Source organism: Diabrotica undecimpunctata, chromosome 3 (assembly GCF_040954645.1).
Source record: "Diabrotica undecimpunctata isolate CICGRU chromosome 3, icDiaUnde3, whole genome shotgun sequence".
NCBI classification, from domain to species: Eukaryota; Metazoa; Arthropoda; class Insecta; order Coleoptera; family Chrysomelidae; genus Diabrotica; species Diabrotica undecimpunctata.
This window is the reverse complement of record NC_092805.1, coordinates 38,689,314-38,713,265: the sequence shown is the minus strand read 5'-3', so window position 1 is coordinate 38,713,265 and position 23,952 is coordinate 38,689,314. Positions and strand designations below refer to the sequence as shown.

At 33.7% G+C, this 23,952-nt stretch overlaps 1 protein-coding gene across 2 annotated transcripts in view; it reads left to right on the top strand.

Moving 5' to 3' along the window:
• Positions 1 to 16,045, top strand: part of LOC140436715 (uncharacterized) — a 369,152-nt gene extending 353,107 nt beyond the window's left edge. For both annotated transcript variants that reach the window (XM_072525765.1, XM_072525764.1), the window contains exons 7-10: positions 8,470 to 8,585; positions 8,929 to 9,110; positions 12,034 to 12,210; positions 15,792 to 16,045. In XM_072525765.1, the coding sequence (XP_072381866.1) occupies positions 8,470 to 8,585; positions 8,929 to 9,110; positions 12,034 to 12,210; positions 15,792 to 15,823 (507 nt within the window). In that variant the 3' untranslated portion in view covers positions 15,824 to 16,045. The remainder of the gene's footprint in view (positions 1 to 8,469; positions 8,586 to 8,928; positions 9,111 to 12,033; positions 12,211 to 15,791) is intronic.
• The last annotated feature ends 7,907 nt before the right edge of the window (positions 16,046 to 23,952 follow it).

The window sequence follows — 23,952 nt, the reverse complement described above, 5'->3', positions numbered from 1 at the left end:
GGAACAATACCATAACAAGATAAGTCAACGCGCATGTTCTTGCATCTCTCTTGCACACCTGTGATGTAAGCCCGAGACAACTTTAATGATGCCAAGTTAAATGCTCTATCTGTTGCTATCCTGTGTGCTTCAAAACGTAGTGAATGAGATTTTTATTTATTCATTGATGTAGTAAAGACTTTGTATATTATATTGTTATATAAATTTTGTGGTGAAAACATTCAGTTTACTGTGTTAATATCACCTAATTTATTTATCGTACTCAACTTCCTCTCGACTACATGTAGCTACTTTATAAAGAAGACTAATTATTTGGTTGCCATAATGTATTGTGCAGTGGTGGGTTGTTTAAACAATTAAAATAAAAAAAGTAAATCTTTTTCGAAGTGTCGTTTTTTTGTGTTTCCTAGAGACAAACAAATGCGTAAAGTATGGGTCTTCAAGTGTTTTCAGCGAGACAAATTTAAGGTAGAGACCGCGAGAATATGATCAAAACATTTTACAGAAGCTGACTATTGTTTAAAAGTAAAACTATAGTGAAATATTACTACTAATAGTATAATTAATTATGAAATTGTCACTAAAGAGATCTTTTGATCGCTAAACCTTCCTAGTGGCGATACAAAAATTAACCCTGAAGATTTAATTGACAGTCATCGAGATTTTATTAATTCGAATATAAAAGAACTGAAATGGGATGGATTGGAAAATTTAGCCGGTTTCATTGCATTTAAGTTACAAAAAAAAAGAAATACTTGGATATATTCCGGACGCTAACGATAAATCGTTTACTTGGGTAAACCCCGTTTCTGAGGGTAGTTTACTCAAACCAACACTGGAATTTTTAACTAAATGTAGTGAACTGGAACATATTTTTCGTAGTTATAATGGCAAGAAATTAAAAATAACTAAAAATTATTTAAAAAACCTAATAGAAGCTGCAAAATATATAAATGTTAGCGAAGATGTAAAATTACTTTTTTTATATGTAAAATGTATTTTAAAATACTAATTCTAATTAAAAATATTAAAAATAATTACAATATCTGCAAGAGAAAAATCACGAAGATTGTAAAATAAATGTCTAAATGATATTCATAAAGTCTGAAGTATGACCTCAGTTTCGTTTGAACCTTCGAAGAGAGAAGTCAAACAACAATAACCGGCTTACCGATTTGTTATTAATTAGTGTTCAAGTTTTTGTTTTTTCGTGTTGCTAAATTTATCAAAACAATTTAAATAAGTTAGATTTTAAAAACTTCGCCCCCGCCATGGGGAGCGTAAAAAATAAGACGCCAGATGGTGATAGTGGAGTTATTTGTGAAAGTGATAGTTTTTCCAATATGGAAAGTACTGCTGCCGTCATGGAAATGGGAACAATAGGTGCTAAGGAGGACGAACCAAAACTATTTGACTCGATAAATCCAGATAAGTACTTGTTAAATAATTATTGCGTATATGTTGAAAAAACTAATCAGCAAAGTTTGGGTCGTTTGCATCCTATGTTTGTAGGACATATTTTACACAAAAATCTAAAAGTACAAAACATTCAGGAAATTAAGGAAATAGGTAGAAATCGCGTTAAAGTAATATTAAATTCAATAGCAGAAGCTAATAAGTTGGTCACAAATAAAAATTTAAAAGAATTAAACTTAAAAGCTTTCATACCTAATCACCTTTTAGAGGTCAAGGGTCTGATCCGAGACGTTGACACAAGTTACGACGTTGATTATTTAAAACAAAACATAAATTCAAACTCAAGGGTTGTAGACATCAGACGAATACACAGGAAAATTGAAAAAGATGGTAAAGCTGAGTATGTACCTAAGAAGACCATTGTAGTCAGCTTTGAAGGAAACATATTACCCAGCCATATATCCGTTAATTTTGTTTATTTTAATGTGGAAAAGTTTATAGGCAGGGTCACACAATGCTATAGATGTTTGAGATTCGGACACATATCAAAACAGTGTAAAAGCAGCCAAGAACATTGTATTTTATGTGGATCTGTCAAAACCGAAGAACATAACTGTTCTGAATTTAATAAATCATGTATACATTGCAAGAGTACACAGCATACATCGATTTCCAAACTATGCCCAATTTACGAGGAACAGAAACGTATTAAAAATTTGATGATAGAACAGAAAGTATCCTTTTTAGAAGCCAAAAAGCTTTTTCAATCTTCATATTCAGAAATAACAACGAACAATCGCTTTTCTGCCTTAACAAACTACGAGGCAGATTTCCCGAAACTACCTCAAAGTTCTGGTAATAAACATGCTTTCCAGCAGCCACAACCTACAAATTCTCAACGTTCGGATAGTAGCAGACCTATGGCACTAACCCATAACAACAAAAAACGTAAAGCCACTACTTCTCCCTCATCCCCAAACTTACAGAACCCTCCCATGTTTAACTTCCGTTTTGGACCATCACATCCTCTTCCCCAGTATCCAAAGCAATCTACCTTTCAACCCACAGAAGGTGATAATAAAGATATTGCTCAGGCAGTGACGGAGTGTGTCATTAATTTTTTAAAAAATATTCACACACTTGAGGATTTAAAATCTGTAGATAATGAGAGCATAAATCAAAAAATATTTTCAGTATTGGAGGGTACTAAAACATTGAAATAAAATTCTTAGCATATATCAATATCAAAATTATTTATCTAAATTATGTAATTCAAATGGAACTTTTTTCTGGCAGTATTTCTTATTTAAACATTAATCCAAGATCAAAATGCACTATTAAAAAAACAAATATGAATGTTTTCACTTATTTTATTATACCACTTTTTACTTATTCGTTAGAATCAGATGTTGGAGGACATCTTCAGTAAATAAGGTTTTCCAAGGACAAACAACTCTGAGAATTTTACAATGGAACGGAAGGTCCGTTGCATCCAATAAAAATAGTTTAGTTCATTTTTTAACAGCTGAAAACATTGATATAGCGTTGTTAAGTGAAACATGGTTCAAACCAAATCAAAACTATATATTTAAAGGTTATAATATAATCCGCCAGGATAGATACGATGGATATGCCGGTGTAGCAATTTTGATTAAAACTTCTATCTCATTCTGTCAAGTGAATATTACTAAAAATTTCAATGATAAAATTTTAGTTTGTGGTATCTCCGTTAAATTTAACAATTTAGAATTAAGTTTCTTGTCTGTGTATAGGCCTCCTAAAGTCCATACTTCTAAAGATGATTGGAAAAATATCTTCTCTCAAGTTACATCACCTTGTATAATTGGAGGGGATATGAATGCTCATAACTCTTTATGGGGCTCACTGCACAATGATGCTGCAGGTCATCAAATCGTCAGCAGTGTCGAGGACCTAGATCTTATTATTTTGAATAATGGGGAACCCACATATCTTTCCAAATATGGTACTCAGAAATCTATGATTGACATTTCTCTCTGTACAGCTAATCTAGCCAGTAAAGTTTCCTGGTCCGTATCTTCAGATACCTTAGGGTCAAATCATTTTGCTATAACCATGAACCTTTCCACAACTAACACATCACATGAAACAATTTATCCAAAAAGCAAATGGAATATCAATAAAGCCAATTGGTCACTTTATACATCCTTAATAGAAAACATGTTTGTCAACTATAGTATCTCTTTAAACACTTACGAAAATTATAATTTTCTTATTAATTGTATTAATGAATCTGCTTCAAAATCTATCCCTCAATATAAAATTCTTAAACTCAAAAATCGTCCCCCACCACCATGGTGGGACCCTGAATGTGATATTATAATTAATGAAAGAAAAAAGGCTTTAAAAGCTTACAAACTTTCATCGAGTTTTGATAACTACTTAAAATGTCAGGAAGTTACTGCTCGAACAAAAAAGCAGTTGAAGCAAAAAGCTAAATCCAGTTGGATCAAATGGTGCTCCAATTTAAACAAAAATACCTCTGCTAAGCAAATATGGTCACAGGCCAACAAAATGAATCGAAAACCGCAGAATAGTATAAAACCTTTCAGCAATGAAGTTTTAGATGACTTCTTTAATAAAGTTTCTCCTCCCTGGGTTCAATATTTCTCTAACCAATCCGAACAAAGTCACCAATCCAATCACTTTTTGTTGAAACCTTTCACTAAATCTGAATTAGACTTCGCTCTCAAAAATTGCAATAATACCTCCCCAGGGATTGATCAAATCAAATACCCTATGTTAATCAACCTACCAAGAGCCGCTAAAGATCTGCTGTTACAGGTATTTAATGACATCATTCAAAATAACATCGTTATTGATTCATTTAAAAACGCCATTGTGGTTCCTATCCTAAAGTCTGGTAAAGATCCAAATATTGCAAGTTCATACAGACCAATATCGTTACTTTCCTGTGTTTTTAAAACTCTAGAGAGACTCATAAAATTTAAACTGGATTGGTGGTTACAAAAAAATAATTTGCTACCAGAAAATCAGTTTGGTTATAAAAGAAGCTTTGGAACACTAGATGCTCTAACAACCATTGTGGTAGATGTACAAAATACCTTAACCAGAAACAACTATTTAACAGGACTATTCTTGGATATTGAGGGAGCATACGAATCAGTTTGCTTGTCAACTTTAAGAAATAAAATGGTTAATTTATTTCATATGCCAACCGCATTCGTGGATACAATAATTGGATTTTACACAAAGAGGATCATCTATGTAAGAGATCATAATAACAAGCTAATTGGACCGCGATATAATTATCAAGGTATACCACAAGGCTCAGTTTTATCTCCAATCTTATTCAATATATACAGCTCTGAAATACATAACATCCAAATAAATAACAGTTCATTCAAAATCGTACAGTATGCCGACGATTTCTGCATCTATACAGAAAACAAAAAATATGAAACCTGTATACAAAGCCTTAGCAAAGTATGTGAATCCCTTTTTTCATGGTTCTTAGAGAATGGTCTCAATTTATCCATAGAAAAATCAGTAGTATCTATCTTCACAAGACACAACATTCCTACAAATGAAAATATCATTCTGAACGATCAATGTTTTAAGCTTCAAAATCATGTCAAATATCTAGGCCTTATTTTGGATAAGAAGTTAACTTGGAGACAACACATAGAGTACATGCTTGATAGATGTAACAAAGGCAGCAATTTCCTCAGAATGACAACTAAAACGTGGTGGGGTTGCGATGTAGAAACATCCTTGTTGTTTTATCGCGCATATATACGATCTATTCTAGATTACGGTGCTACTCTTTATGGTTCCGCCTCTAAGAACCTTTTAAGAAAAATCGACACGTTTCAAAATTCTATTATGAGGGTATGTTTGGGTGCTATGAGATCAACCCCTATACAACCCTTATATGTTGAAGCCGCTGAGCTACCCCTGGAACATAGAAGAAATTTTTTAAGTGAAAAAAGCCTTCTTAAAATTCTATTAACTAACTCCCAGTTATTTTCAAGCGTCCGTCAACTTAACGAGTCAGATCTTACAAACAAATATTGGGAGAAAAAACCTTCCCCGCCTTTATGCATGGCATTACAGAATAATCCTATTTTTTTCAAGAAATTGGACACGGTTGACAGAAGCTTAGACTACTATTCTTTATTCCACAGAACTCAGGTTATAATACCCACTTATAGTGAGAACACCATTATGAGTAGCAATCTTCTAATATCTCTATTGCAGGATTATAGGGAAGCCACAGTAATATACACGGACGCATCAAAAACAACAGAAGGGACTGGATGCGCATACTTTTTACCTGCTACAAACGTAGAATTCAAGTATAAACTACCAGATGAATTTTCTATCTTTTCAGCGGAATCAATAGCTATACTTGAAGCTCTAAAATATGTTAAAAACACCTGTAATAGACATATCTTAATTCTGTCAGAATGCCTTTCAGTTTTGCAGAGCATAAAAAACATTGAATTACCCTCAACATTTAGCAACCCCTACATATTTGAAATAAAAGACCGATTGTATCATTTATCATCGACTGGAGTCAACATAAAATTTATTTGGGTCAAAGCACATATTGGTCTCAAACACAATGAATATGTAGATCACTTGGCTAAAATGAGTGTAACAACTGGCTCTACGTTGAAATATATGCTTAACACACCAGATGTTACTACGATTTTCAAAAAAAATCAGCAACTTAGATGGAAAGAGCAATGGAAACATTACTGTTCTACAAACCATAAAAGGTATACCTCTTTACAACCAACTCTACCTCAAACAACCTGGTTTCAGAATTTCAAAGCTCCTCGTAAATATATTACTACTATAAATCGCATACGCTTTGGACATGCATGCTACCCATGCCATTTATTTAAAATTAAAGTCATCGATGATGATAGTTGCAAACATTGCGGCAAGCTAGGTGACCTCGATCACATCTTCATTGAGTGTCCTAAATTTATTCAGCATTCAAACTCCCTGTATACAAAATTAACTAAATGCAATACATACGCTCCATATAATATACAGTCTTTGTTAGCCATAGGTTCTGTAACAATATATAATTTAATTATAGAATTTTTGTCAGACACATGCATAGCTTTATAAATCTGGTACTCGTTCATGAAAATTTTCATGAGCGTGTATAGGATTAGACTTGTACCCTTTGTTTATCCTATATGTAACAATACCTTATCCGTGGTCCAGTATTGTTTGTCTGTTAAAATAAATGTCTTGACGGACCCCTAGACGAGAAGCGAGTGTCCTTGTATTTCCCTTCGACATGTTCTTCTATTAATTATTCGTCTATTTCGTTTTAGGGATATCGCTGTGCATTTGTCTGAGAGAAATAATCTGTACTTATCTGTGTATACTTTTTTAAGGAATATATTATAACCTTTCGAGACTGGCTGAATGACGAAAGTCAATGCCACAAAAAAAAAAAAAAAAAAAAAAAAAAAAAGTATGACCTGTTTTTCCTTATGTTTCAAATTCTTTACATTTTACCGGTCTTTTATATTTAATTTATGTTTTGTAGCAATATCTTTTTTGTTTGTAATACACACAATCAATTTGAAGATTCATATATTTCTTTAATTCATTTTACAAATTACTTAATAATTTTCAAACCACGTTTTCACAGAAAGTAACTAGTTATGACTTCTTAGTGCAAGATATGGCATCGAGGTATACTGTTAACAGTTTAAGTTTCGAAGTTGTTCAATACAGTAATGGAACAACGTTGGCATATGATGCATCGTTAAAATAAGATCCACACAAGTCCCCTGGCTTTGACTCGATATGACGTCATGCGCAAAGTCGATTAAAATTAGAACGGCAAGTGAGCATACCTTGTTTGTTATAGTATCATGCACCTAATCGAAGCCGAGAAATTTTGACTTGGTGAGCTCTTTTTTAGGTTTACTAAGCGCCACGGTTTCACTGTTGATTTATTTTTTTTTTCTCACTTAGTTTGCCATGCACTGATCACTTTTTATTTGACGATCTGTTTTATGTCACTGGAGGTAGTTTTTGACACTAGTATAGCATGGTCGTTATTGATAGCTTCTCTTGCTTGGAGGTTTGCTTTTTCATTACCTACCTTGTATTCCAATGTGAGATGGATCGCACATAAAGTTGACTTCGGAACCAGATTCTTGTAAGGCAGCAAGTTCTTTCTTGACAAGTAAGGCTATAGGGTTCTTAGAGTATAGTTAACCAATTGTTGTTAACGAGGTTAAAGAATCCTTGATAATGACGTAGGAAGAATGGTTTGAACTTTTAATATGCATGAGGGCTTGTAATATTGCATATAATTCTGCTGTGTATATAGAAATGGCTGACATTAATTCAAATTGGGAAGAGAAATGTGAAGTGACAAATGCTGCTCCTACTCCGCTTGCATATTTAGAGTCTGTATAAATGCAAAAACTTTCCCCGCAAGTCTCGAGTTCTTTTAAAAATGACTGTCGGATTACATTGCCTGATGTCTCTGATTTTTAATATTGGAGTAGTGTCGTATTAATCTCGGGAATCATGATTAACCAAGGAGTTTAAATTTCTTCGGACTATTTCATAGAATGATAAATCGAACTCACTTTTTTTTATAAGTTTCTAGGTAACGATCCGTAAATGTATTTCGAAACACTGGGTGTAATTTGTTACTGGCGACTGAAGATGTATACGCGAGGCATAAAAACTTCCTTCTTAGGGTAAGAGGTGGTTCTCCTGTTAGGCCCAGTAAATCGTTGCATCGCTAAAATTTTAACCTTAGGATACAATTTTTGGGTATTTCACGGTTGTATATTTTGAACATAATTGTTGAACAAAATTGACATTTATAAATAAAGACAAACCAAAAGTTGTCCGTCATTGGTTTATTCACCGATAAGATTTTAATTACAAAAAAATTGGTAATTTCAAGTTTTATTTCATATCACATACGATAGTAGATTTGAAAAATAATTTATAGTGTTGATAATAAATAATAAACAATTTTAAAATCCTACTTTTTAGTGTCGAAGCACCGGTACATGTATCAGTTGGTTTTTCGTTTGCGATGGTAGAAAAGACTGCAGCGATGGCTCAGATGAAGAATGTTTACCTAATAAATGTCCCCAAGAAGCGTTTAGGTAATTATAAAGTCCAATTAATTATATTTTATTGGTAACTTAGTGTTTAATTTTTTATAAACCTTGATCTTTATTATTGACTTTTCTTTCCTTTATTGAAAATAGACTATTTTTAATTCTTTTAATTTTTGTTTACTGTTTTTTTTTAAATCTGCTATTATTTTCTATATATTATTTTCTTCGTCTCTTATCGTGTTTGTTTGTGTTATCCCTTTTAGTTATAGGCCGTAAATTGTAAATTTCAAAGGGCTATTTTGGCCCATATACTTACGTCTCCAAGCTACGATCTAAAAGATCGTAAAGCTTTTTAGAAAATTTTATTACGTGTTAACTTTATTTTTAGTTGCAAATCATCAGGAAAATGCATATCGAGAGCAAGCAGATGCGATGGATCCAAGGATTGTGCCTTGGGAGAGGACGAAATGAACTGCCAGGCTATCGGAAGGAAAGGTTGCCCACCAGATACATTTCAGTGTCGAGATGGGAAATGTCTACCAGAGTATGAATTTTGCAATGCTATAATTGGTAAGTTTAACATATAAAAAGGGTTTGTAGCGGTATTAGAATAAGAAGAAGACGGTATAAAACAGTATGATTATAAACAATATACGAAAAAAACCTAAGCAGTTTGAAACCATCAGATCAGATCATTGACAAAAAAACTGCAAAACAAAATAATGTTTTATAAAATAAAGTAAGTCTAATAAACGAATCCCTGACTCTCTTTTTTATTTATAGAAATACCGACTTTGTCAAGATATGGATAACTCGGGTTATGTGCATATTTCTAATACTTACAATAATCCTTGGCAGATTTGGTGTATTACTTTCTCTCCAAAGTCATTGAAGTATGTAAGGTTCTCAGTAAAAAGTTGTGTTTTCTAGTTTTGGTAAGTTCTTCATACTTTCCTTTATCATTAATTTTCAACAATATTCTTTACATCTAATATGTTCTCTTCAGTAGTGAGTAATTTCCATTTTCGACTTTGATAGCTTTGTGATTTGGTGCAAAGGAGCGTTTTATCTTCTTAATTTTTTTTTAACAAATCTCTGGTCTTAGTTTTGTCGTACTGCGCTTTCTCTTCTTATTCTTTACTCCATAACTTGTTTTATTATCTGACCTTCCAGCTTGAATTTACATCTTAGTAAATTTGCTGTTATAACCATGCATTTTGTCTTTTCGGGGAAAATTAACATGTTAAATTTTTTGGCAGTTATATTAAATTGGTACAGCATACATTGTAAATCATCTTCATTCTGAGAGAGTAGTATTGTGTCGTCTGCATAACAGATTATTTTAAGTTGTTTTTCGCCCATTTGGTATCCTTTTTTATTTCTTACTTTTTTTATTATTTCATCCATAATCAGGTTGAACAATAGAGTAATCAGGGAATCTCCCTGTCTTATTTCATTGTCAGCTTCAATAGGGTCAGTTAGTTTTTCTTCTAATTTTACTTTTATTTTGTTGCTTTGAAAGATATTTTTGATCGTTTTGATTATTCCTAGAGATATTTGCGTACAATAAGTGGATAGCGTCCTTTTATTTGGCCCGATCAAATGCCTTTGTCAGGTCCACAAATCATAGATATGCCGGTTTATTGTATTCAAATGAGTTCCCTTGCACTTGCATCATTATAAATATAGCGTCGATACATTATCTTCCCAACCTTAAACCTTGTTGTTCTTCTGCTAATGTTATAATGTCATTCAATTAATTTGTTACTACTTTGGTTGTTAATTTTAGTGTACAAGTACTAAGTGGGTGGAGATATTTGCAATAACTCAAGCATCCGCGCAATAATGCGCTATGAAGCTTATTGACGAAGTATTCTTACGATTTGGCATATCCCGAAGAATTATCAGTGATAATGGTGTGCAATTCGTGTCTGACGTAATGCAACAAGTTTGCTATGTTTTACAGATAAAAGAGAATTTTACTCAACTCTATTACCCTTCTGCTAACATGGTAGAGCGCAAGAATGGAGATTTAAAACCGAGACTTGCTATGTTTGTAAGAACTGAGCATAACACTTGGCTTGAGAAGATATCATCGGTTAGATTTGCCATGAACTCAGTATAGATCGAGTCCACAAGACAAACCGCTACCTACTTAACTTTTGGACGCGAGCTGCAAACTCTAGAATAATTTACTTATGATATCCGCTAAGTTGTAGAATCTGAGGATTTTATACTCAGATAACCGTATGACTGAAACATGACATGAACCGAGGATGAAGCATGACAACAACCAAAATAAGCAAAAGAAATATAAGCAAATACAAGCTTTGCGTAAAGGGGAAGACTGTAAAAAATTCTAATCCCTATAGTAACGACAAGGAGATATGAAGGATGAATTAGCCATGTGCCTCTAACAGATGTCAAACGGTCTATGGTGACTATCCTGGGAAGCATAGTCACCAATATGAAGGAGACTTTTAATTAATTGGAGGTATAGGCAAAGAAAACTGGTTTAAGGATAAACGAAGAGAAAACCAAATACATGTGCATCAACAGACAAAAGGGACGAGATAGAATAGGGCAAAATGTTACAATAGTTAATTTTGAAAGAGTGGAGAATTTTAAATATCTCGGAGCAACAATCACTGCAGATAACGATATCGCGGAAGAGATTAAAGGAAGAATTCAGGCAGCAAACTGATGTACGTACAGCCTCCACAATACTATTAAATCTAAAAGCCTAACACGAACATCAAATATTAGAACATATAAAACGGTGATTAGACTGGTGCTCATGTATGGGTGTGAGACGTGGACCTTGACCAAAGAATCTGAAAGAAAACTTAGATGTTTTGAGAGGAAAATCCTCAGAAGAAACTTTGGGCCTTATCACGACATTAAAGCAGCCAATACCGAATGGGAACAAATTCTGAGGTCAAGTAGATGTATAAAGCGAGCGATATAGTCCAAGAGAATAAATCCCAACGTCTAAGATGGGCTGGCCATGTCCATAGACTCCCTAATAACCGTCTTACAAAGTTAATATGGGAGGAAGCCCCCACAGGAAGAAAGCCCTTAGGACGTCCACTAATGCGATGGAGAAACAATATATGGTCAGATCTAAGAACAATGGGGCTACCCACTGACCCAACTATTATGGACGACCGTTCAAGATGGAAGCAAGTTGAGCAGTCAGCCAAAACCCACCCCGGGTTGTACTACTACGAGAAGAAAGAAGTGTTTGTTATCTAATACAAAAGCTTAGATAAAATATAGACGGTATTAGTTGAGTCAGTTTTAAGATGAGAGTCGTATTATAACCATCAATAAAGAAACACACATATTTATCCATGTTTATAAATTTCTTATAAAAAAAACTCTAAAATCCCCTGAGAAAAACTAAGTTCATGCTATATTAATTTAATTAATAGTAAATAGGAATATCAATTGTATTTGCTTGACATACTATTGTTATGAATATATATTTTAGGCTGTAGTGATGGCAGTGACGAACCCCCTCACATTTGCAAAGGCCGAGCGAGGAGGAGAAGAACAGAATATTGTCCTTTACGATGTGGAAATGGCAGATGTCGATCTAGCGCAATTGCTTGTTCTGGAAGAGATGGTTGCGGTGATGGCACAGATGAAAGTCAATGTTCAGTTTGTAGTAAGTTCTTTTGTCTAGTTTATTAGTATCATTATTGGTTTATTATTATCATTGCTTGCTTTTAAAAAAAAAACAGTATGATTAGTTATTTATTCGCATTTTTTCAATATTTTTTCTATTTTTATTTATTGTTTTTAGTTAAAATCTGTTATGCTCTTAAATATATTAGCTCAATAGGCTAATATCAACTGTTAAATTTATCATTCAGATGAAAATAATTTAGAGTTTTTCCCATTATTCTTTTTCTTTCTCATACTCATTCCAATATTAATAACAAAATTTAAATCAATTAATAAATTCATGCGTATTTATGAAGAGGAATTAGACTATATTAGTATCAACAGTGATCGCTTAAATTACGATCTAGCTTCATTTGATTACTTATTGACTCATTTTTGACCCTTCCTAGTTTTGATTTACTGCAACTTCACCTTAAATAGTCCATTTCTCTCGTCATAAGTTTGTTTTTATTAGCTTTGGCAACATCCAAAACCTCTAAATCGTATCGTGTAAATTACTTCTATAGATATGTTTTTTAAAATGAAGCTTCTATACTTGCATTGTATTACTTTTTTTCTCTACAGCAAAATCCTAAGGCGAGCGTCACGGAACTGGCACCACGGAACTAGCGTCATAGTATAGCGGTTCTTGACATCGATTCACTACTCTCGTTCAATTCGTTTCTAGTCATCATATATTCACTTCAAGCAGGTTTAAATTAAAAACTGCCTGAAAAATGACTAACAAAATATAAACAACAAATGAGAAGTAAAAGTTTTAGTCAAAAGAAAAAAACATCATAAGAATCCTGCAAAAAAAAATAAGAGGGAGACTACGAAGGACTTGGTTTGATGCCGTCCGGACCTACAAAGAAGAAATGGAAACAATAGAATGGAAAGTGCAAGAAAATGACAGTAAAAAGTAGTAAAAACTAGTCAAGACCATCAAAGCCAAGGGCCTCTAAGACCTGTATATGGAGATGGACAAATAAAAACACAAAAACTTTTATAAAAAGTTTTAGGACAAAAATTTAAAAAATTATAATGAAATTAAGATGGGCCTGACAAAAAAAATACCATTATAAGTGACGTCATTATCAGCAAAACTAAAACTTATCGCAACCCCTAAATAAATTACTTTTTTATGTCACAATAGTATGTTCTAAACTTTGAATATTTTACAAAACATAGATGTAAAAAAAATTTAGAGGTGAATTCTATGAATATTAGACTTATATAATTAATTATCTCTAAAAAAGAATAATATACTGTATTTTTTTTCTACTGTAATTATTTGCCCCAATAAACTGCTCGTTTTTCAGTTATTTACTGTTCTATCTTCAAATAAATTTTCGGCCAAGAAAAAATCGGCTTCTTTTGCTTTATTTTTTTTTAACGTGTATTGCTCTTAATATAATCCTAAGATATCATGGCGTTCTTTCTTGACGTCCCGCTTCTTCACCGCCTACTGGTTGAACTGCATCGCCTCGGACCTTGCATTTTCTGTCATAAACTTCTTAGCATTTGTTTCTGTAGGTACTTGTTTTTCGGCATCGTACCTGCTATCTTTGGTCGAAGCTGCAACCACCTGGTTAATTGCTGATTAGATGATCTATCAGCCTATGTTTATTTCTTTACATCCTCTGTATTTGATTTGTGTGGAGTATGTCTCTTGTTTTTAGGAGTCTTCTTGTAGCTTGGTGAAAGAAGTATCTTGTCCTGTTCTCAGCCACCTGTGGTGTGTACTGGAGCCTTTCCTGGATGGTTGCATTTGTCACTCCATCCTTCCATAATGCACCATGGATTATTCGATAACACGATGTCTCTGTTCCTCTCTAGTTTCCTTTAGTTGGTTCTGGAACTCCATACTGAAACTGCATATAACATCAACGACCCAACGTAGGCCTTGTATAATTGGATCTTCTTGTCCTTCGTTAGGGCACTTGTCCTGAAAATATAAGGTTGTATTAGTTTCTTCGTTACATTTGCTTTTACCTTGGTTTCTTGAACGTGCTTTGTGAAGTTTAGTTTTCTGTCGAGGTGGACTCCTAGGTACTTGACTGATGGTTCAGAGTGGATGCCGTTTCCTCTCATCGTGAGGTCGACTACTGGTGAGACAGGCTGCTATTGAAGATGATGAACTGTGTCTTCTCAGCATTATCTTGATTTTCCATTTATCCGTGAATTCTGAGATCCTCTCCAAGTGGTTTTCTAACGTCTAGATTATCCTTCTGTCCTCTTTCCCTGATGAGTAGATTGCCCGTCGTCTGCCTATAGTGCTATATTTGTTCTTCCATTTACTGGTAGATCCGAAACAAAAATGTTGTATAAAATGGGAGATAGTATACTGACCTGAGCCATTCCTTCCTAAACATCTTGCATCCTGGACGTCTTGTGGTCTTCTGAAACTTAAAAAGTTGTATTAGCTAGATATGAATGACATATATATTAACTAAATAATGTGGCAATCTAGCTCTCTCCATCTTATGTATGAGGCTTTCTTTCAGACTGTGTGGTTCTCCTTTTCGATGTCGAGGATGGCCATTCCAGTTTTCTGGTATCTGTTGAAGCCGATCTCCGTATCGCTGACAACTCTTGCGAGCTGTAGGTCACAGTTTCTTGCTCTTCTGAATTCGAATTGGTCTTCTTGGATGACTCTTCTTCTTTCTGCATGTTTCTTCTGTGGATGATCTTTTTCAATATTTTTCCTATTGACTCCAGGAGGGATATTGGCCTGTACGTTTTCGGTATACTTTCATCCTTCCTTGGTTTTAGTAGCGGGATAATTTTTGCATTTTTCTAGTTGTTTGGAAAATGCGCTTTTTCTCGGCAAAATCTGAAAATGTAGTGTAGTTGCACCATATATTTCTAAAAATTTTTTTTAAAGACAAGTTAACAAAAAAACTTTCTGTATAAAATTTGATTATTTATCTAATTCTAAGATAATTTTGACTTTTAGGTTTAAAGTTTAAGATTTAAAGGCCTGAGAAAGGGTGGCATTTACCCCTAGGATAAAAGCACATATTGGCATTGCATAAGTTTTGTTATTTGATTCATTTTATAACTCTTGCAAAAATAAATGGAAGTAAATCGAAGATATTTTAAAGAATTCGTAGCGGAAATTGTTCACTATAGATAGAATCAGATGCTATACAAGTTTCAATATCATAAAACTAGTATTGACAAGTAGAAAGAATTGATCTCTGAAATTGTACTTATAGGTATTTAAACGCCAAATATTAGTACTCTACTTTTTATAGCATTTTGTTCAATTCTATCCAACCATCGAGAAAAATTATAATTATAGCAGGTTGTGAATTTTATTTTTAAGAATATCATTGGGTGACATTTATTTAATTATCACCAGCAATATAAAGAGTTGTATGTAAACAAAGTTATAATTATTTTATTCTATTTAAGTGGTTAAAATCGGGAACTACAGTTCCCATTGCCACGTTATTTTTTTTTTCACAGATTACTCTAATTATTTTGTTTTCTATGGCTCTATATAAATAAACTTGCTATATTTACACTCCATTAAATTTTTTTTATTCATATTAAATATACTTTTTTCTCTTTCAGGATGTCCGGTGATCAAGAGCCGCAACTTATAGTTCGTTTAATTTTTCGTTTGACTTTGTACAATGCCAAAAATTTTGTAAATTATTTTTACTATACGAAATAAGTTCTTAGGTATTTACTTAAAGAATTGTACGTTAGTTAGGTTTTTGTAATGCTCAAAACTATTTAATTGTATTTTATAGATAGATTTATTTATTTACAGTTTAGGTTCCTAGGTGAATAAGTTCTGTAAAAATAAATGTCTTAAGTACCAATTTGTTTACTTTAATAATGATCAATATATTCTACTTTATTTTCATGATCACACGTTTTGGAGTCAGTCACAAGAAGCGGCTGTAGATATATGCTTTAACTAAAATGACAGAATAAGCAACATATTAAAAGAATTGAAGAAAATTTGATAAAAAAAGATATAAAGCTTGTGAAGGACGGAAGAAATAACAAGCAGATGCAGATAGTATTTTGAAAATATACTATATAGCGATGTCTTCGACTTAACCCTGTATTGCCCATCGTAACCTTTTAAGTTATAAGTAATATAAGAGTCACAAAATACTTTCTAAGCCTGATATTTCCGAAACTTCCGTTGTTTCTATAAGGTTACAGACATCTGTCTACCACAGAACATTCCAATCATACACAAAGTCATATTTTATGCATAGGTTCTAGCATAAAATATGACATATGGAAGACTTCTACGAACAACTAGAAATCTTAATTAATGCAACCAAAAAGAATGAAATAACACTTATCATGGGAGATTTCAACGCGAAAGTAGGACGAGGCAAAACAGGAAAGATAGTGGGAAATTTCGGACTTGGTGAAAGAAACGAAAGAGGAGATCCTCTAGTTCAATTTTGCCAAGAACGCAACCTAGTACTTACTAACACTCTCTTTAAGCTCCCGCACCGTAGACTTTATACCTGGAAATCACCGGCAGACTCACCTGGTAAAATAATCAGAAATCAAATAGATTATATCGCTGCACCAATCAGGTTTAGAAACTCCATCAAAGCCGTAAAAACTTACCCGGGTGCGGACGTAGCATCAGACCATAATCCGGTGGTATGTAAGTTTGAAGTAAAGTTAAAAAAGCCAAATGTAAAGAACAGGAAGCTTTCCAACAATAATGTTAAACAACAGATGCAGGAGAATTTAAATACCGAAATATCAAAAATCCTTAAAAATAACAATGAACCGCTGGAAAAGTGGAGTGTAATTAAAGAAGAGATTAGGACTTCAAGCACTAAGTTTTTACTACCTGATAAGAGAAAAAAGAAAGACTGGATGACTGCAGAAATCCTTGACATGATGGAAGAGAGACGGATATATAAAACTAAAGATACTGCCAAATACCGTGAAACCCATAGACGAATAAGAGCTGAGATAAGAAAAACTAAAGAGAAATGGTTCTCGGAGAGATGCGAAGAAATCGAACAGTGCGAAAAGGTATACGACTATCACAATATGCATAAGAAGATAAAGGAACTCACAACAAAGAAAAGCTAAATTATTTTATCGAAAGGGCTGTGCGATGATAATGGAAATCTACAACTAGACCCCGACAAAATAGTTAGAATCTGGGAAACTTATGTGGAACAACTGTTTAATGATGACCGTCCTAGTGGGTATATACTGAGCAATGATGATACTGGCCCTTCTATTCTAAAATTAGAAGTGGAGAATGCTATAAAGGGTCTTAAAAATAACAAAAGACCAGGCAACGATAACGTATACGGGGAAGTATTGAAAATGCTGTGAGAAACAAACAGTCAATTTCTAGGCTCACTCGTCAGACTCTTTAACAATATTTATAATAGCGGGGAGTTTTCTGAAGACTGGCTAGAGTCAACTTTTGTTGCCATACCGAAAAAACCAAAAGCAAAGTTTTGTGATCAACATCGGATGATAAGTCTAATTAACCACATTTCGAAGGCATACACCAAGGTTATTTACAACAGAATAAGCAAAAAATGCGAGGATAACATTGCAGATTCGCAGTTTGGGTTTCGGAATTCTCTTGGGACAAGAGAAGCACTTTTTAGTCTACAGGTACTCATCCAGCGCTGCAGAGATATGAACAAAGTCGTGTACATATGCTTTATAGACTACGCAAAAGCATTCGATAACGTAAAGCACGAAAAGATAATTGAAGTTCTCCATAAGATCGGAGTCGACTACAGAGACATTCGAACAATAGCGAGTCTATATTGGGGTCACACAGCTAAAGTGAAAGTAGGATCTACATTGACCAATAAAATTGAGATCAAGAAAGGGGTACGACAGGGCTGTATCTTGTCTCCTATTCTCTTTAATATATACTCAGAAGAAGTATTTAAAACAGCGCTGGAGGAAAGCACAGAAGGCATAAAGATAAATGGAGAAATAATTAATAACATAAGGTATGCTGATGACACTGTGATTCTAGTAAGTAGCATGGAGGAACTGAGTTGCCTAATGAGTAAGATACAAAAAACAAGTGCACAATACGGACTCAGACTAAATATCACAAAAACCAAATGAATGTTAGTAAACAAAACCCAACAACCACCACAGCAACTGATATTAGAGAATGAAAGAATTGAACACGTGGATTCGTACATCTACTTGGGAACAACAGTTAACTCAAATTAAGATCAAGCGAAGGAAATATGTATAAGAGTAGAAAAGACAAGAGCATCGTTCACTAGCATGAAGCAAATTTTCACCTCTAAAAGCCTCACCCTACCTCTCAAAATTCGACTTCTGAAATGTTATGTATTCCCGGTTTTGTTATATAGAATGGAGGCGTAGACAATGACCGCAACATTGATGAAAGAAGGAGAGGCCTTCGAAATGTGGGCTTACCGACGTATATTACGTATATCCTGGACTGAGCACGTGACCAACGAAGAGGTACTACGCCGGATAGGTAAAGAGAGAGAGGTAGACTAGAGAGGTAAATAAGTATAAAGAAAAGAAAGTTGGAATACTTGGGTCACGTTATGAGACATAATAAATATAGAGTACTACAGCTGATCGTTCAAGGAAAAATAGACAGCAGAAGGGGTCCAGGGAGGATAAGACACTCGTAAAAAATAAAACTAACAGTAAGTATATTCTGACTCTTATTGTAGCCAATATATGCTATGAGAATAAAATATTAGGTATTTTGTGAGTAAAAAATGTTGTGTTACAATTTTATAAAGTTACAATGGTCCTTAATGTATTGATGAACATATTTTTTTTTTTGCAGATGGAAACAGGAATGGAACCTATTTGTCTAAAATCATTTTAATGCAAGAAAGAACTAAATAATGTTCAAATTAGAGATATTTGTAGATATGACTCTAAAGATTCTATTCTAGAATCCGACAGTGACGATGATGAAGTGGTACATATTTCAGAAAATGTTTTTTTCGGAAGAAGTGAGCGTGGGAGATATGGAAGACAATATTGAGAACCAGGAAGATGATAATGAAAAAGAAGATGACAATGACGACGAAAATAACGTGCCCAATCCTAAGTTTATCACATGGAAACGAATTACTAGCCGATCTGCGAAGCAAATTCAACTTTGGAAAGGTATTTTACCGCCAAGACCTAAAAACCCGTATACTTCAATCAAGTATTTTAGAACGCTGATAGATGACAAAATTTTTTGGACATATAATATTTGGTTTGAATTCAAACAAATATATATTCAAAAAATAAATAAATATAAGGTTGAATGCTCGAATAAATGAACTTTGATCAGATAAAAGGCATATATCGAGCACAGTTTAATTAAATCTTGCCCAAGTACTTTCGATCCCTAGATCATCTTCAGGGGCATTTCGTCAATTGTGGCCTATCCGGCAAGAACAAGATGTCATAAACATATAATTGTACATTACACTACACTACAAATAGACAAACAAACACTTTAAAATAATTTAAGGAAGGCTACATTGCTTGAAGAAGTCGGAGACAGAATGGCTCCTGATCTAACCAGATAAAAGATAAAAGATATCAGATAAAAGGCATATATCGAGCACAGTTTAATTAAATCTTGCCCAAGTACTTTCGATCCCTAGATCATCTTCAGGGGCATTTCGTCAATTGTGGCCTATCCGGCAAGAACAAGATGTCATAAACATATAATTGTACATTACACTACACTACAAATAGACAAACAAACACTTTAAAATAATTTAAGGAAGGCTACATTGCTTGAAGAAGTCGGAGACAGAATGGCTCCTGATCTAACAGATAGATCAGGAGCCATTCTGTCTCCGACTTCTTCAAGCAATGTAGCCTTCCTTAAATTATTTTAAAGTGTTTGTTTGTCTATTTGTAGTGTAGTGTAATGTACAATTATATGTTTATGACATCTTGTTCTTGCCGGATAGGCCACAATTGACGAAATGCCCCTGAAGATGATCTAGGGATCGAAAGTACTTGGGCAAGATTTAATTAAACTGTGCTCGATATATGCCTTTTATCTGATCAAAGTTTAAAAATATATATTCTACCCAAAAGAATACCGAAAATCTTTAAATGTGGAGAAGAACGAAATAGAACAGTTGTTTGGTTTACTCTCAACTAGAATGTACTGAAAAGCGTCTACTCAAATTTCAGGTGTTGCAGTTAAGTCGGAATCGCTGGGAATAAATCAAAAACAATATCCACTTCAGTGGCAATAGTCTGATAATTTCCAAAGGTAAGGAATACAAAATCAAACCGCTTTTAGAATCAGTTATAGCAAGTTTTCGGAAAATTTCAATGACAGACAAACTATCAGTGGATGAACAAGTTTATTCCTTTTAAAGGAAAACAGTCTAAAAATATATTTAAAAAACAAACCAAAAATGTGGGGCTATAAGGCGTTTCTCCTATGCGATACAAACGGAATTGTATATAATTTTGACCTGTATACTGGTAAAGAAGGGCATCCAGAATATTTACCAAAGGTTGGAGGGAGTCAGCGGAAATGTGGTTCTTCGATTGGCCACAATAATTTTAAGAAATGCTTACCATACGATATATTTTGTTAACAGGTATACAAGTATACAATTTCAAATTGAACTGGACAAGTTGAGTATTCCCTCTGTAGGTAACAGATTGAAAGGATGCAAGATATTAAAAAGAAAGGAAGGGGGAGTTTCGAAGAACTTGTCTACAAAAAAGAAGGAATAACCATTGGAGCATTCAAATGGTATGACAACAAGCCGGTGCGTTTACTGAGTTCGGTTGTAGGCACGTATCCCACAAGTCAACTTCAAAGATGGGACAAAGCAAAAAAGAAACAATCCTTATGGAATGTGCTAACATTGTAACGTTTTACAATAAATGTATGGGCCAAGTGGACTTAATGGACTCGTTGATGGCTTTGTATAGAAGTAGTATTCGTTTTAAAAAGTGGTACCTCCGCATTGTGTTCACATATTTGATTTAGCAGTTGCGAATACTTGGTTACTTTATAGAAGAGACACCCAGTTACTTGGTATAAGGAAAAATAATGAACTAAGTGTTTTAAAATTTAAAGCATCTATTGCCGCCTGTCTTTGTCAAGCGGGTAGAGACTTAAGAAGAGGGGAAGGCCCAGTCTATCTATAATACAACAAGAAATGGGGCAGAAAAGAAAAAGAGGACCTATCGCTTCTCTACCGGAGAAAAACATAGGGTAAGATGGAATAGGACATTGGCCTAAATTTTCAGAAAAGCGCGGTCGTTGTAAGAAACCAGGTTGCCTAGAAGTGCCAAAAGTAATATGTAAAAAATGTAATGTAAATTTCTGCTTTACGTCCAATTCTAATTGCTTGGTGGACTTTCATAAAAACTAATTTTTTTTTCAATTATAACTTGAGAGTCATAAACCCCATTAAAGCAAAGGAAATAAGAATTAAAAAAAATCTTCAAAAATGTTTAATTTGATGCTACCCTGGAAGTTAATTACAGTAGAAATTTTTTTTGCAGTTAAAAAAATTTGGGCAGTACAAAGTTAACAGGAAATTTAAAACGGGTAGCCGAAGATCAAAGCGAAGAAGTACTGACAAAATTTAAATTAAAGTATTAAATATTTTAAGAATAACAAGAGTGCAGGTGCAAATAGAATTGTCAACGACCTAGTAAGGGAGTAAGGTCCAGAACTTGAAGAAGCTTTGTATAATTTCACTATGAAAATATGAGAAGAGCAATATATGTCGAAAAGTGGTCGTTATTGTAACAAACCTTAATTTTTTGTAAAACGACAGTTGCATTCCCTATAATAGAAGGTATATCCTACTTCACTACGCATAATATTAGTGTTATTAGTCAATAGTTTTTAGCAAAAGCATAGTTATTACAAGTAATAATTAAAAAAATGTGGGAAAAATTATAATTTAAAATGAGAATAATTATCAATTTAGTTCTCCAGTCGACCTGGGCAAAAGTGAAATAACTGGGCGCTGAAACAAATAAAAACGTAATAATATATGAAATGGATAAATCTTTTTTTACAAAAGAAATGAAATATTGATTCAAAAATAATTTCTATCTCTTTAGTCTTGACCCCCTATGGAGAGTGTAGTGATATTGTTGTACCTTGTATGGTCCGTCTCCATAAATTTCGGTATCTGGTCATTTCTATTACATCGTTCATATATCCTTTAAAACTTCTTGTGATCTGGTTAATTAATTTTGTTGGAGATCTTCCTCGTGGTCTTTGGCCTTCTACATCACCTTGAATAATGAGTTTCTGCCTACTGCCTATGTCTGACCTCATGATATGTCCAAAAAATTGTATGTGCTGCAGCTGGATTTTGCCGGAGAGTCTTTACTGATCTTTAGTTGTCATATAATATGGTCGGTCCATGAAATTGGCAATATTCTTCTTCAGCAGAATATTTCAGTGGTGTATATCTTTCTTCTCTGATTGCTGAATTGCCCAAGATTCTTATCAATACGTCAGTACTGAAAATATTAATGAGATAATCAATCTTATCTTATCAAATCTTATTTTTGGAAATAGGTTTTTGAAGTATTCGGGTCTTTTTATATTTGTGTCATCTTTGCCACAGCGATCTTGACTAGCTCACATTTACCTTTTTTTTATCTCCTCCTGAAGTATTCCTGTACTTGTGACTGGAGATCTCAGATACAAGTAAGAGTTTACAATGTCAAACTGGTCAATTCTGGTTATTTATGGATGATTGTTGTGTTGCCTATACACTATCATAATTTTTGTCTTTGATATATTTAACTCCGGACCAAAAACAATATCATAAGCATGTAAATTTTGATCAATATAACTCTTAATTAAATTTTGCATTTTCTGTACCATGATTCATCTACCCTAACTCCTAAGAGATGTTTTCATTATTGAGAGTGCATTGTCACTATCTATATATAAGATTAAACTAAGCTCAGGTAAGTATTAGTAAAGAACTTATACCTGGGTCCAACCAATGAGAAACACCAAGTCAATTATAGATTATTTTATCACAAAACAAGAAATACACAAGTCAAAGACATAAGAGTGCTAACGAGGACCGTAGTGCGGAACTGACCCCTATATAGAAAGATCAAAATATTACCTACAGTATTGACCACAACCGCTACATCTAAATGACAACCAACCAGCACAATCAAACCACTGAAAATGAATCCACCCATATACAATATTGATGCATTGCAAAACGACTCAGCATCATTTTTATATACGTTACGGCTTAGCCAAAAATTAACAAACATGATCTACTCTTCAGCCCAGAATACCTACCAAAAGATAATAAATAAAGTCAACAAAGCAGCTTATTAAGCACTCGGCACGATCTAAAGGAACAAGAAGGATACGTCATTGAGGTAGACAAATGTCATCGCTAACGCAGTACACAACAAGAAACAAGCATATCAGAAGTGGCTGCAAACAAATGACCCAGATGATAGATGAACATACGCAAGATCAAGAGAAAAACAAGTAAAAAATCTAGTAACTAAATCAAACAATGTTTCCTGGGAAAGTAAATGCGAAGAGCACAACAAATACATAGGGTCAACAAAAAAAGTATCAAGTAAACAATCAAGAAAAGTATGGAAAACGGTAAAAAACCTGAGAACAAACAGAAAAAAAAGTAGGTAGAATAGATTTAATAGAAGAAAGATTTTGGATCGAACATTACTTACAACTTCTGACTGAAACAAGACCGCAATTCAAGAA